Genomic DNA, 15,571 nt, shown 5'->3' on the forward strand with positions numbered 1-15,571 from the left:
ATAAAATGGCAGTGTAGATGGCTATTTTTTGTTTTCAAGTTTGAAGATTTTTCTCACTCAACTCCATCTACCCTTAGCTTTATTATGGATTTTCTTACTGAGGTCATATAAGACAAAAAGTGTAAACTGAAAACCCTCCACCAGGTATTTGAAATCTGATCTCCTCTGTATAAATTGGAGATTAAGATGAAAGGCAAGATGTTTGACTTAAAACATAATTTTTGGTAACATTGAAAAAAAATTAAGTTTTATCGAAAAGACTTTTTGGAGTTTAAAAATCTTTTTAAAGAAATATGGCTAAATACCTAAAACTGAGCCACAGATAAATTACCTTTGAATTTAAAAATGGCTTCTAACAAAATTAAGTTTGTTAAATTCTCCTACCTGCTGAACTGAACTCTGCAAAAATATTTTTATTTGTTTGAGGCTTCCCATCTGGATCAATGTCCATGATGGTACGCCACAATTCAGAGAATCTGGCTCGTTTTTCTTTGGGCATGTATATTCCATGCCATAGTGCTTTCAGCATGTAGTCAATGTTGATCAGAATTTGCCCAATCCTGGTATCATAATAAGCTGGAGGTAATTGACATGAAGAACTCTGGTCATAATTAGCTTCTAAACTGATTGAAGGTATTTGATTTAAGCAATAGATTCCAACAGCCAACTCCCTTATTATCTGATGGACTTCTCTATAGTCTAAGAGGGCAGTAGGGTCCACAGGAGTCAGTAGGATTACAGTGCTGAAGCCCACATTATTCATTTGACTCATGATTCCACAAGGATTATCTAATTGAGAGCGGACATCTTCTTTGCCAAACAACCAGCTAACTAGTGCAGTAGTTAGCAACTCCTGTACTTCACTGCGATCATATTTTTCAAAAAAAGCAGAAGCATTTCTCTGTACTGCTAAATTTTCCAGGTAGGTTTCTTCATCTTGAATTTGATCGAGTCTAGGTAATCCTTTTTTAGGCAATCTCAACATTTCTAATTCTAGTGTGTTGTTTTTGAAGTTTCTGCAATGAATAAAAAGAAAAAGACAAGCAATAAAATTTGTCATGGTAATGAAGCTGGATTGCTCAAAAACTGTATCTGCTCTTTGCATCTTTTTTAGGTTAATCATTCAATGGTCAACCATCACATTTTTCAATCTTTTTATAAAATTGTTTAAAAATTATTGTTGACATATATTACATTAGTTTCACCTCAATGTACAACATAGTGATTCTACATTGATATACCTTACAGTGATCACTGCTATATGTCTAGTAACTTCCTGTCACCATACAATGTTATTATATTATCGACTATATTCCCTGTGCTCTACTTTACATCCATGTGACTTACTTATTTTATGACTGGAAGTTTGTACCTCTTATTCCCCCTCCACCTTCTTCACCTATTCTCCCATTCCCCTCTCCTCTGGTAACCATTCATTTGTTCTCTATATCTGAACCTGTTTTTGTTTTGTTTGTTCATTTTTTTTTTTTGTTTTTAGATTCCACATGTAAGTAAAATCATACAACATTTTGTCTTTCTCTATTATCTCATTTAGCATAATACCCTCTAGGTTCATCCATGTTGTCACAAGTGGTAAGATAGATTTAATATTATTCATTAATAAAAAAGAACAAAGTCTTTTTTTAACCATTCATTTGTTGTTAGACGGTTAGGTTGTTTCCATATCTTGTCTATAGTGAATAATAAACATGGGGGTACAGACTGGAATTGCTTGGTCACATGGTAGTTCTAATACAGTTTTCAATCTTAAACTAGCTGCAGAGTAAGTTGAAATTTGAATTAAAACAATTAAAACTGTGCAACCATTAACATTAATCATTTTCTGCTTTTCTAGAGTAATCAAATGAACAAGTATGTCAAAAAGAAATATAAGTTTATATATGAGACGCTTCTGTTGCATGACCTTCGTTGGAGAAGATTTTTGGCATATTTTGTGTTTAGTTTTTTTTTTTTAAGTAAGAAAATAAAGACCTGCTTAAAAGAAAAGGTAAGAAGTGCCTGTTTACTTTTATTTCTGTGTAACTAACCACCTCCCTGTTTCTGGAATAATAATAACCATAACCACTGTTTATTGAGCATCTATTTGCCCAACTCTTTATACACACTATTTTATTTCATTTAATTGGCTCCCTTTTCACAGCAGATCTCAAAATTGTGCCTGCATTGAAATCACCTGGGGTTTGTTAAAACAGGTTGCTCGGCCTTCCCTAGAATCTGATTCAGTTGGTTGGAGTAGGGCCACAGAATTTGATTTCCTAACAAGTTAAGAAGTGAGGCTCATGCTGGTAGCCCTGACAGGACACTGAGAACCTGACTAAGGGAGATAGGTGTCAGTATTCCCACTTTATAGACATAGAAATGGAGACTAGGAAGGTTGTAGAATACGCCTAAGGTTTCACACCTTCAGAATCAGAATCAATTTAAGTCTGTCCATACCCAAGTCCAAGACCTATACCCCCATGGACATGGGAAAGGGGAAAGGACAAGAAAAAGGAAGAAACCTACTTTGAAATGATTATTTGCTTGTCCTGGAGAAGGAAGCTGCATCCATGCGGGGCGGATATTCACAGCCAGGAGCCCCCCGTGGGCAAGTCACAGCCTGGAGGATCTGAAGGGAACTTCCTGAGGCCTGGGTAGGCCTGCTTCACCCAGCGTGGACACCCGGCCCTCTGGGAGCCCTCCACCTCACCTGCAGTTCACGGGTTTGAGCCGTTGGTCTTCAGAGTCCAAGGGTGCCAGACTGAGCCCCAAGGGTCCCCCCAACCTCCGCTGTGCTCTCGCGGACTGTGCCTCCCCCCTCCACCAGTTGTCAGTCACTTGAAGCTGCTTTGATTTTTCCCATACACATGCCCCACCTCCTCTTTAGAAGGCTCACATCCTGCCCCTCTGGTCACCTTGCCTCTATTACTTTCTGCTTCCACTACTTGTTTCTGTGAAAACAGAGACAGAGGTAAAAGCACCAGGCCCTGAGGTAGTCCCGAGTTGGAATCCCACGTCCATCATCATTCTTTCAATCAACAAACCTTCATGGAACACTTATTATGAGCCAGGCACTGTAGGTATGGTGGCTGTAACTTAATCATGTGGGTGGATGTCAGGTTGAGTGGAGCTGAGTGAATAGATGAGAAGGCAAAGACAAACATACTTGAGAAGCAAAAGATGGTTAAGTAGAGGAAGTTGTAGGATTAATACAGACTAAAACATTTTAAATGATAGGAAGAATCAACAGAAAAGAAGAGATTGAAGATAAAAGAGAGAGGAGTATAAGGTTCCTAATAGGCGGGAACAATTGGGATACAGATTACAGGTAGAGACACAGCCTTTTGATGCGTAGACACACTTCCCTTTCTAGTGGCAAGAAAGAAGGATGGGTGTAGCTGCAGGTTAAGTTAGAAGTTCTGGTGTTGGAAAGTGGAGGCAGTTCATGGCCTCATGAATTTGATCTCTGTGAAAAGCCGAGGTCATACGCTGAGAAAAGGGCAGAGAGGAAGCTTAGAGATTTGTGGGACAGGAGACTGTTTAAAATAGTCTTAGAATGTTAGAGTGAGATAATGAGTTGCCTAAAGAGATGTAGTATAAGTACCAAGTATTGCTCAGGAGTGTGAACCTCAAGCAAATTGTTTAGCTTCTCTAAACCTTAGTTCTCTCATCTGTCAAATAAGACCATCTAAGCCATGACCCTGATGACAACAAATGGAGTTATTTTTTAATGCAGCTACAGTAAAAAGAGTCAGTAAAAGCTGTCTTCTTTTAGCGTTGCTGGTGGGACATTACCACGTAAGAGTTCAAAATAATGTTAATATCACAGTTTAAAATACCCGAGTTGTTGTTTCAAGTATAATCTTTCTGTAGATGGTCAATTTGACTAAATTGGTTAATTAAGCTGCATAGTAAATAAAAATTCACATAAAGAACTTCGAGACCACTACATTATACAATAAAGAAGCAAAGTATTTTATTTTTATATAATCATTATTCAATAAATGTTATTACATTGTGAAATATTACACTGTAATCTCCTTTTCAATAGAAAGGTTTTCTGAGGAAATGACTTGGAGCCTTCCACATTTATCAGATCCCTTTTCATTATTCTTTTCCATTTTTACAATTCTGGATCCAAATTGCATGGCCCGTTTCGGCAGAAGAGCAGAGGATGTAAGACCAAGTTCTATTGCTGCAAGGCGTAAAATTAGTTTTTCACCAATTCCACGGGGTAAAGTCAAGTTGGCCTTTTCCCAAATAGGTAGGGAATTTAGAAAGGAGACAACATTTTCATCCAAGAAAGGAAATCTGAAATAAAAAGATAAATATAACCACTATACAAAATGAAATCAATCTGTTACGATCATTTCTTTTGCATTTTACACAATGTTAAAATTATTTTTGAGGGTGCTATTTTTCTCAATTAAAAAATATTCTAGTTATTTACACAATTTTATAGCTAAAATTTAATTGCATTAAGTATTTCACAACTTGTAATTTTAATACTTACACTACAAAATAAATTAATTTTGTCTAAATAAATAAATTAGCCCTATGGTGTCAAGAAAATACTTCAAATTGTTTCACAAGTTATCTTTGGGGATGCCTTGGAAACAAGCATGTTCATAAGTCAGTTATGTAGTCTCTATCTGCTCTTTATTATGTTTAAAGAAACTTTAGGGATATGAAACCAATAAAGAAGGGCTCTATAATCCTGAACTTGGGGATACTTATGCTAAAATTTCATGTATCAAAATTACTTAATTACATTTAAACTGTTTAAATGGTGACGATCTGGTGCAATAGAACGAGGTATTAGAGTTTAAAAATAACTCTGCCTTTTTGGCTTCCCAGATTTCCTACAAAATTCTGTTCTTTTTCTGTTTAAAATACTTTATCATTTTCCCTTCTTCCATTCTTCAAAATACAATAGTTACACTAGTGTTTCTATTTCGCTATAATTTTATTCAAGCTCAGAGAGACTGGAAAAAGTAAAGGTATTTGTTATATGTAACATTTTATAAAAATAATTAATTGTAAAAGCATATTTAAATATAAAAATTTGATCGATAACTGGTAATATGTATGCAAAAATACATAATAAATTGATTATTTAGATTTAGTCACTATAATAATTGTATGAGTGGTTTTAACCATTCTTCATATACATTTTTACTTGAGGGTATCATATGGGACCTTTAGAATTGCTTTTACTAAATAAAATACATTCCTTTTCTCTGATCTAGCGGAAATAATGGATTGAATCTCTGTTTCTCTCTCTCTCACACACACATCCTTCAAAAGGAAAACATTTTAATGACTTTGTATTGTGGCATTATTTATCTCTTTATAACTATTGAAAATTATGCTAGAATAATGACTCTGTAGTCAGAACTGGCAACATAACTATGACAATCATGTAAAGGCAACTATGGTTTAGTGGAAAGAGGGAACACTAAAGCAGAAACAAGAAACGATGAAGTCTCAGAAAAGGTGTATTATGTTCCAATTCCCATAAAGCTTATTTGGACTCCCTGTCCTTGCACGCTTGTATTTTTTTGTAATTAACTACCACTTAATAAATTAACCTACTTGAACAAATTTCTGCTTTTTATAACTAAATGATATATCTTCCTTTACCTTCAATGCTTTAAAAAGATGCATTCAAGTACTTGTTTACTACCATAAGAAACATGTTGTAGGTAAAAATAAACCCCCATATTAAAAAAGAATATACATATGAAAGTGCCTTGATCTCTTTGAAGGTTTTAGGTAACTTGCAACATACAATTAAATTATGTTCAAAATATAACAGAGGGAAATCCAGTACTAGAACCACCATTTAAATCAGTATGAATCTACACATACAGAAATGTCTAGACATTTATATGATATGACACTGGAGGAGAAAACTTGGGAGTAGGACCTATGACCTTATTGGGAGGAAAGCAAACATTTAAAACAAAACATAAATACCTTCTCTCAGTATTTCACTATCTCAGCTTTACGGTCTTTTTCTTTGGCATCTTAAAAGCAATCATGTTACTGTACTATCTTTGAAAATCACTGAATGGAGAATGAGTTCTGGAAAATAACTGCTCCTCTAACTCCTCCCCAGATTTGCTGCTGTCTGTGTTTGTTATGTAAAGCCAAGGTATTACTGTTGCTACTATTATTCATTTGAACAATCTTTAAAGAAAAAAGTAACCTAAAAATCTGTTTACAGTTTATTATTTTTACAAAAGTACCCAACAGAGAATTAGTTACCTTGCTTCTTTTCCATGGTCACCAATAACTCTGTCATCACGACCAAGATTTCTAGAAGAAATTCGACCCAGTTCCATTTCGATTTCTTTATTCAGTCCTTCCAGCCCATGTGCCTGGAAGCGGGCACGATGACGAGAGTAACCTGCAAGTTGCTCATCTGCACCAATTCCTGTAAGAACTACCTATAAAGGTTTAAATAAATCCACATAAAAAAAGTTACCTACTATACAGTATGGAAAAAACTAAAATAAAAGCAAACCACAAAGTCATAAAATAGTAAAATATGCCCAATTTTTAAAAAGTCATAAACATTGTACTGTAGTTTAAGTGCAACTAAAATATGCTATATTCTTGCAACCTAAATGCTAAACATTTTAAGGGTCAAAATTAGGTCTCAGAAATTCTTCTGAGCAGATATACTGTGACATACCTTTGCATTGCTCTGATATGATTTCACTTCATCCTGGATTACTAACCAACCAATTCCTCTAGAAGCAAACCAGACTGCACAGCCAATGCTATCATCCAACACTGTATCCAAGGGCTGCACTAACTGACATATTCGAGTTCTTCTTAATTTTTGCAGTTCTTCAAGAGAAACATTAATTTCAACAAAATTCCAAATCCGGGAAGGGTTAGCAGCTTGCAGTTCCTTTAGTCCTGCTCTTCCTGTGATTCGATCTGGTACATTGAATTGTTTATCAGGACTAGCAGCAGCAGCAGCAGCAGCAGCAGCAGCATTTTTAGAGGATTCTTCAGAAAACATTTCATAATTTTTCTGTTTTATCCTTTTTTTGTTAAGACCAGTAAGTATAGGCTTTTCTTTAGTTATGAAAGCCACATTAAGAAGATCAATTGGTTCATCTAAAGGAATATGACGATCAGCAAGGGTTGCAATAACCATGGAATCAATACCTCCTGAAAATAGGATTGCAACATTTGCTTTCCTATTGCAAGCTTTCAAAACTTTACCTGGTGTCAAGTTTTCATCCCTAGGTAAACATAAGACTCGTCTCTTGACTGCGATACTCAGGACATCGATGAACTGCTGAACTATTCCCTTCATGTTTCCATCAGTTAGAAAGACCTGAAGTGTCTCTTTTGTAGGTGGGATGCTGGAAATGTTACTGCGATGAATATCAAGTGAAGCTTGTGGCAACATCATATTTAAAGGAACAACAGGTTCTTTCAGATATAGTTCGGCTTCATTTGCTACCACTGATACAAATGTTGGCAAGTTTGCTGAAATTTGAGTTAGGCTACTAACACATCCTTTGATAACATTCTCCTTAGAAATATATTTCCAAGGATACAATTTTAAAACCACAGATTTGGAAATGGAAGCAGATTTGAGATTGATTCTGAAAATTCCAGATGCTGGAACTTCTTGCCACTGATTGGCCAATTCGGACATTTGGGCACCAACTGAAGAGAGGCAGAAACTCTTGCCCAAATTACTAAAATGCCAAAGCAAGCTACGACGACCAAAAAAATCCCTACCAAACCACAAATGATGACTAGATGCTTGATAATATATAAAAGACCAAGGACCTTGGACTTCTGAGAAGAGTGACAAAATATCGGATTCATTCTTACAAGAGGAAAGATAATTAAACATTATTTGAGCATCATTCTCTTTGGCTTCAACCTTTACTCCACTGAAGACTTCCCCATTCCACAGGAACACATTGCCTCTTTCATCTTCCACAGGCTGGGCAGTCAAAACACCTCTTAAGTGAAGGACATGACCAGAAAATAAACACTGGTAGTTAACATCAGACTTTAACAACTGTTTGCTACTATTGGGTCCCCGTCGTTGAAGATTATATAGTAAATCCTCTTTCAAATCTTTGCTGAAATGTTCAACAGAAAAGCTTACAGTACAACAGATGCCACACATTGTTATGTAAAATCAAGTTGACTATTTCTTGATTTTGGTTTTCTCTAAGTTTTCTATTTCTTGGTATTCTTTTTTCAGCTCATCCAATAAATCTGTGTGGAAGGGGAGAAGAAATATTAAGTAAAATAAATATTCTTAGACTTTTACCCAGTAATTCATAGGGCAACATAGGCCATTTACCAAGATCAAACCATTTGAGTAGAATGCACTTTAGCACAAGTAATAATTTACAACAGGCTTCTAATGATGAATGTTTTTATTTTTTAGGAAAATAGTTTCTGTTTGTTAAATGCTTATTTTGGCCCAGGCACTTTATATATACTATCTTATTTAAATCCCACATGACTTTGGAGGCTCAAAGTAATTCATGCAAGTCACAAAGACTGAAAATGATAAAGTTTTTTATACCTAGATCTGTCTAAAACTCTATAGCACACATTAATAATTATTGCTTTCTAATACATTTTCTACATTTTTATTTGATTTTATTTTTACCATAGTTTCATCTTTGGAAAGCTAACTTGAAGAAAACCAAACTCTTACATTAATTTTATTAACCATCCAACATACCACCATCCAATCTTTAGCTATATATTAAACATTTAGATAGATAGTATAATTCAGGTACTACCATGAATGTTTACAGAAAGTCTACAAAATACTTCCTGTGCATTTCCATATAATACTCCAAGAAAACTTACTTTTGCTTTCAGAAAGCATTTCTGTTCGGTCTGCAAGAAAGAATATGTTGCTGTTCTGTTGCTGCCTATATACTTTCTGCAAAACATAATTTAGGCTAATATTATGGTTTGATATAAAAAACAACAGATCTCAAAACTCTGAACCCTATTATCACTTATTTTTGAACTTCGGTAACATGTTCAGATCAATACCTTAGCATATAGATAAACAAACGAAAGTTACCCATTATCCTGCCATCTAGTAATTGCTACCATTACCACAGGTAAAACTCTTTTTAAATCTGAATGTACCATAATACCACTTTTCTTCAACGAAAAGGGCTTCTACTATAACCACGAATTTATAATTTGCTTTTATCAATGAACAATATATTAAGAATACTATTTTTCCTTTTATTTTACAACATTACTGTATGGGTCTAACATATTACAGTTTATTTGGTCGATTCTCAAGTTTTAGATATTTAAGGTGTTACCAACTTTTCACTATTATAATTCAATGTTGTGATGAACGTCTTTATAACTAAATCTCTGTGCACTCCCATGATTCTTTCCTAAATATCAATTCCTATAAATGGAACTGCTGGGTCAAACTGTTACATACCTTTAAAGTTTTGATACGTTCTGCCAGTTTGCTCTCTAGAAAGTCTGTATCAATTAAATGTGCATTAACCTCTAATATTAGACAAGTGATAACATCAGGAAGGTCTAATCTGTCAGTTATCAAAAAATTTTTAAATGCTTTAAAGGGCTCAAAATCATTTTTTCATGAACTATAAAAGTAATTTTTTACAGTATAGCTACAAATGAAGCAGTAGCTTATCTATGAATATATTAATGGAATGACATTAAATAACCAGGTTAAATATTTGGAAAATTTGTGTAAAAAAATTTGGGAGGTGGGAAGGAAAGTAATTTATCTTTTTGTTTTTCAACAATTATCCACTTTCTCTTAAAGGGATAGTTTCCTCTCTTCTCAATATCTTTAAAGTTCATTTGTTTCTTAAGAAAACACCAAATTCAAGTACAAAATAAATATCAATAGTGATTACAGCTCCAAGATAGTATAATACAATTAGTATCATTTGGTTCAAAAGTAATGTGAATGACATATATGGGAAAAAGATATCATCAACTATGATTAGTATATAGATATATATCTATATGTAACATAAGTATATGAAATCTTGGACACTTCTCACTTTTGCAATTTAAATAGATGGGGAAATCTTATAAATTACATAAAATTCTTGTAACTTTAGTATATAGTTGATAAGATCTAATCAAACCCTCCTGTATACTATTCAGAATCACTCTAATAACTCACCCTGTTTTTCTTCAGGTTAGAAAGTTCATCCACAACAACTTTTTGTTCTTTAATCTACTGAAATAAAGAAAAACATCTTAAATCAGAGGTTCTCAGTGTATGCTCAAGGAGGGCTCATTAAAGAAGAGATGGGAGAAGGGGCTATAATGTACTGATTGTCCAAATGGGCAGGGAGTGATTACAGATTTTCAACAACAGACTATGAGAGGGTGCAGGTGTGGAAAAGTTGAAGGAGGAAACAGTGATTAGACTTACAAAATGGTAGCCCATTGAGCCCAGAGAGAGGGTTTGGTGTTGGTAACTGACATTCATGCAAGGGCCATCATTATTAAACAAAGTTTATACCTTTTACTTAAAATAAAAAATATGCACCAGTTTTTCAATATCTTTTAAGTTATGTTTTAGCTTTTTAAAATAAAAAATTGCAAATGGGATAAGGGGTAGACTACTCTCACCTCACCTCCAAATACCAATGCTTTTCATAATTTCTGTATTAAATGGTGCAGCCAGGCATTCAGAACAAGCAAGTAGCACTAAATACTCTACCAGGGGTAGTAAGACCTATCACCTTCCATCTTTCCTTATTCATCTTTGTATGTCAAAGACTAGCAGAGCAGGGGACCTCACTTTTTTTTTTTTACTAGGAGAGGCCTCAACTTAGTGTAAACTAAGTTACTGTCGAATTCTTTTCAGTAATGCTGGTAATTTTGTGAACATGACTGGTTACATAGTATCACTAGTGCCTCTACAGCCAGTTTTTATAATCTTTGTCCTACTTCACACACCTCAGGGATCTGTCATACACTAGTTTAAATGGCTTGCTATGATAGTAATCAGAATGGGCTGTCTGTGGTTTGAAAATTCACCCCGCCTCCCATGGATGTATACATTTCTGTCTCCAGTTAACTTAACAGTGAGTGTAGTTAACTGACTAGACTGAGTTGAACTCCAAGACCCAATTTGTACAACCTTCCTGAAACCTATGTTTGAACAATGCTTTCCCATTCATTTTATGAATGGCAAGCCTACACACATTCCTATTTATTTCACACAAGAAAGTGTGATAGTGGGGGATTAGAAACTTGAAAGGCTATAACCATCTCCATCTCTACTATATTTTTAAAGGTTCTGAATGTTCATGGCAGTTAAAAGATTTATATTATATTGGCTTCCCTACCCCTTTTTGGGGGGTGGGGGGGGAGGTAGAGAAATGATAACCAGATACATGTTTCAGGATCATTGCTCTGGCTAACGCGGAGAATAAACAGATTGGAAGAAGGTAAAGATGGATGAGAGGTCAGTTTGGAAGCCTTTGCAGCGTTCCCAATGGTAGACAGATGAAGGTGGCTGGTTTAGGATGGTAAGAGTGTACATAGTGATAAAGGGACATATGTGAAATGAGTTTCAGAAGTACAATGAATAGGACTTCGTGATGGCCATCAAGGATGGCTCCTAAGTTAACTGGCATGGACAACTGGAGTGAAGGTGGTGACATTTTCTGGGGTGGAGAGCATGGTCAGCGCACTGGGGTGGGCAGTATTTCTAAAGTTTAATCCCAATCAAATTTCCGCCCCACTGCCAAATGAGTCTAATTTGGGGGAAAGTTTCCGTGTGTCCTTCAACTGTAGCCGTTCAGAGATAAGAATAAAAAGAGCAAAGCAGCTGGTGAAGCCGAGACTGGGCCGTGCTGCCGCGGCGGACCTGTTCTGGGCTCAGCGGCGCCCCATCCAGAACTGCGGGCCTTCTCGCCTCGTCCTATACTCACCTTGCTGCTAAGATCCACTTTATGAGGTGCCGAGTTGTCGGTAGGGACTAGCTCGGCGCCGTTTTCCGGGCGTGTCTCACAGAAGGGCATCTCCATCGAAAGCAAAACACGCAGGACGCAGAGTCCAGCTCACGCCCCAGCTGCCTCCAGCCCCCAGCCTCAACACGCGCACGCTCCGGGGGCACCACCCACTCCCTTTGCCTTTTGGGTAAGTCCTACCAACAGCGTCTGCGCGCTCACTGGAACGCCTGCGCAGTCCGGGTCTGGCCCGGGCGCAGTTCTGCGCTTGCGCACAGATGATTAGCGAGCGCGTGGGTAGAGCCGCGTAGTGAAGTCAGAGAGGTCCCGGAACAGTGCCCTAGCGGATCCGATGCAGAAAGACTTTTGTGACCTTTATACCACTGGACTGTGAGTTGTGCGCGCCCCCCGATGGTGAATATGAGAATGGAAGCGCAGTAGAAATACTACTTAATATTTATTATCTAGGCAAGGATATGAAACTAGGCCCAGATTTAAGAGAGAGATGGCAACGGAACTGTAAAGACTTGGTAAAGTGAGTTATTGGAGTGAAAAGAAAAATTCAGGATGCCCAGTTAAATAAGAATTTTGGATAAAGGAATAATTCATTTTTGGTATAAGTACATCTCGCACAATATTTGCAGTGTCTCACTCCTGTGGGGAAAATTATCCAAAACTTGGGAACAGGTAAGAGATTACTGGGTATTCTTTCTATTGACTGGGCTATTTTACAATTCTGTAGGGTCTGAGGTTAATCTGTAGATTTTTGTTCTACGGAGATGCAAATAATCTCTATTTGGTGGACCAGAGAGCCCCACAAAGTTATTAATCAGTATTTAATTCTGCAATTCTAGGCTAACATTTCTTTACTAATATAGGCCTGGTTTTTCATAGACCCTTTAAATTCGTTTGAATATCTTACGCATTCCCTCATCAGTTAATGAGTTGAATAAAATTTTGACATTTTTTTTTTACATGAGAGACGTGATTTTATTTTTTGAAAATTATACTTTAACACTGGAAATCTCAAGTTTCCATGGAGCTGCCCAAGCGGACTGACATGATGGAGTCAAACCTTATGCTAAGTCTACCTTGTGAGTTGTTTAAGCTCAGGCTTATCTTTTATTGGGTCTTTGAGTAAATTCTAAGTGGTTATAGAATTAAGTTTACTATTTCTCTTTTGTAATGATTTGAAAATTTTTGTTTTTTGTTTTTGATTTGTACACAGCTAAGTTATTCCACATTGGTAGCAGCAGTGATTGGGAATTTGTTTTTGTGGTCTAATCATTTGGTGATAATGGTTGGATGACGGAGATCTAGTCTCTGAAAAGAGAGAGAGCAGAGAATCCAGGGGTTTAGTCTTTTGGTTGGTCTTTTACAGGCTCAAATTAATTAAGAATTTTGTGTCCACTGGGAAGGAGAACAGCTTTTTGAGATCTGGCCTGGTGAGTTTTTATGTTTCTGTGTTTACTTTCAACCTGGGAATGTGGTCGTAAAAGTGAAGCTATAAACTCTTTGTGTGTCTGTGTCTGTAATTTAGAGCAGCTCATACCTTGCTATGAGAGTGTAAAATTTTTCATATTTCTGGAGGGTTTTAATAAATTTCATAATGTCTCTTAAATTAAAGGATAGTCTATAGATATAAATATGCACTTGTATAAATCCTGAAATTTAAAAAAAGCCCACAATTTCTAATAGTTTAGATGTGCTATACTAGTAAGGGAAAAAAAAGTCCTTCTTACAAAAACTTCTTACTTAGAAACATTTTCAGAATCCAAGTTTATATAATTAAGGTGAGTTTTTGGAGAAGTCAGATTGGATTAATAATTTGGGTTAATGAAAATGTGTTTATCAATGCAAAATAAAAAACAAGTATGTATTTTATTTTTATGATATTTAGATTTGTTTTCTCATGAAGATTTAATCTGAATTTCCTAATTATATTGGTTTACTGATTAAATAAGATGGCACTGCTGCTATAGAATATTTACGTTTATGACAAATGTAAATTTGTGTTCACTAAAGTAATTATTCAGGCAAACTTTTTGTATCAACAGTAATTATGTTTTGTACCTTGTAAGTTAAAATACAATTCCAAAGTTTTTAGTAACTTAAAACCCTGAGATAATATCAAATTGAGTGAATTAATGATTAATCATTAGATAACTAGATGATTTATTTTAAAAGTTGAATAGTGAAACAATGACTAATGAAAGCATAATTTTAAGTTTCCATGCTTTTTCTTCTTGTTTTTATATGTCATAGAATGGCTGTACTTTTGGGTGATGTTATGGGACATGTTCATTTTTGCCACTTTCAGAAGGTATAAAGGGAATGTGTGCAGCTGCAGACAGTTGTGTTATGTGTATTAAGGAACTTTGTTTGTCTGCTAAAATGTGTGCATATGACAGCTCTCAATTATCTACCTCCAGGTCTCTCTATGAAATAGAGGTTATTAAATTGGTTAAAAGTTATAATTAATCTGGGTGGCTAAGGTCACATTAAAGGCAAGAGTAATAGAGAATGCAAAGTAATGGAAAAAGAGTTCTAAAGTAAAGTGTCACTGTTTCAAAATATAAAAGAGCACAATGAAAGAAAAAACACTCGAAGAATTATATCAAGTTGAAGATGATTTGACAAAAGTGGATTTTATTTGCCTTGGTTTATAATAATACCTAGCCCTGAAAAGAAACTATGAAATATGTTTAAATTTTGGCAAAGTACATTCAGTTTGGAAGGCTTATCACAAGATATATTGTTTAAAAACTTTACTGCCAAATATACTAAATAAAAATTAAAATTTGGTATTTTCTTAACCTACCTACTGGCTCCATTCCCCCAAACATTTAGGGTTCACCACAATCGAGCTGAAAGGAACCTAGGAACATGCCTCCCCTGACACATAGGATGACATTTTAATTATTGTTTGGAGATAATGGTGAGGCTTATCTGTAGGGCCGAAGAGACAGAGCTTACTGGCATATGGGTCTACTTTGTACCCCTCCCTCTTTGGTATTGTCTGCCAGAATGGGAACTCTGGTTAATGTTTGAACTGACTCTTTGACCCACAGTTGTTTCCATACTGAGTGGCCAGAAACACTGCTAGTTTTTCTATAGTTGTTCACCTTTTTTGGAGAGTGGTTTGTTGCTTATGGCTTTGCCTGGTTCTGATATATTTTCATTTATTTAGAGAGGTCACCCAAGATGACAATACTAAACAAAGTGGTGATAATCTTATTAGTATGGTGCTAAACTGCTTTCAAAGTCCTTTCATGTTTTATCTTTTTTTTTTTTTTCGTGGTTTTCCAGTCCCCCCCCCGCCACCCCCCCACCCCGTCCAGCTGCTATAACTCCTGCATTGCTTGAAGTCACACTTAGTATCATTTGTCTTGTTTAACTGGTTCCAGACTGCCCAGTCAGCAGCCCACCATAGACCTAGCTAGGCTATTCTTCTTTCTTTCATTTAAATCCATTGCTGTTGTTTATTCTACTTAATAGGATAATTTCATGTTCGTTAATGACATATATATGTATATATATATGTGCACATATACATGTCTGTCTCTTTCTCTGATACTACATTCTTAATA

General features: G+C 35.7%; 3 protein-coding genes across 3 annotated transcripts in view; all 3 read right to left on the reverse strand.

Moving 5' to 3' along the window:
• The window catches only part of ANKAR (ankyrin and armadillo repeat containing), a 50,361-nt gene extending 47,797 nt beyond the window's left edge, over positions 1 to 2,564 (reverse strand). The window contains exons 1-2 of the mRNA XM_016147792.2: positions 2,527 to 2,564; positions 385 to 1,016 (exon numbers count right to left, since the gene is read on the reverse strand). Of these exons, the coding sequence (XP_016003278.2) occupies positions 385 to 985 (601 nt within the window). The 5' untranslated portion in view covers positions 986 to 1,016; positions 2,527 to 2,564. The remainder of the gene's footprint in view (positions 1 to 384; positions 1,017 to 2,526) is intronic.
• Positions 2,565 to 3,954: 1,390 nt separating this feature from the next.
• Positions 3,955 to 12,047, reverse strand: ASNSD1 (asparagine synthetase domain containing 1). The gene is made up of 6 exons (XM_016148112.2): positions 11,964 to 12,047; positions 10,199 to 10,255; positions 8,872 to 8,947; positions 6,701 to 8,262; positions 6,271 to 6,452; positions 3,955 to 4,311 (listed from the first exon to the last, which is right to left on the reverse strand). The coding sequence occupies exons 4-6, from the start codon at positions 8,168 to 8,170 to the stop codon at positions 4,026 to 4,028; spliced, it is 1,938 nt and encodes a 645-aa protein (XP_016003598.2). The 5' UTR covers positions 8,171 to 8,262; positions 8,872 to 8,947; positions 10,199 to 10,255; positions 11,964 to 12,047; the 3' UTR covers positions 3,955 to 4,025.
• ASDURF (ASNSD1 upstream reading frame) lies at positions 8,124 to 12,102 on the reverse strand. Its single transcript, XM_016148200.2, has 4 exons — positions 11,964 to 12,102; positions 10,199 to 10,252; positions 8,872 to 8,947; positions 8,124 to 8,262 (listed from the first exon to the last, which is right to left on the reverse strand). The coding sequence occupies exons 1-4, from the start codon at positions 12,057 to 12,059 to the stop codon at positions 8,192 to 8,194; spliced, it is 297 nt and encodes a 98-aa protein (XP_016003686.2). The 5' UTR covers positions 12,060 to 12,102; the 3' UTR covers positions 8,124 to 8,191.
• Between the last annotated feature and the right edge of the window lie 3,469 nt (positions 12,103 to 15,571).

This window comes from Rousettus aegyptiacus, unplaced genomic scaffold (assembly GCF_014176215.1).
Source record: "Rousettus aegyptiacus isolate mRouAeg1 unplaced genomic scaffold, mRouAeg1.p scaffold_m13_p_2, whole genome shotgun sequence".
NCBI classification, from domain to species: Eukaryota; Metazoa; Chordata; class Mammalia; order Chiroptera; family Pteropodidae; genus Rousettus; species Rousettus aegyptiacus.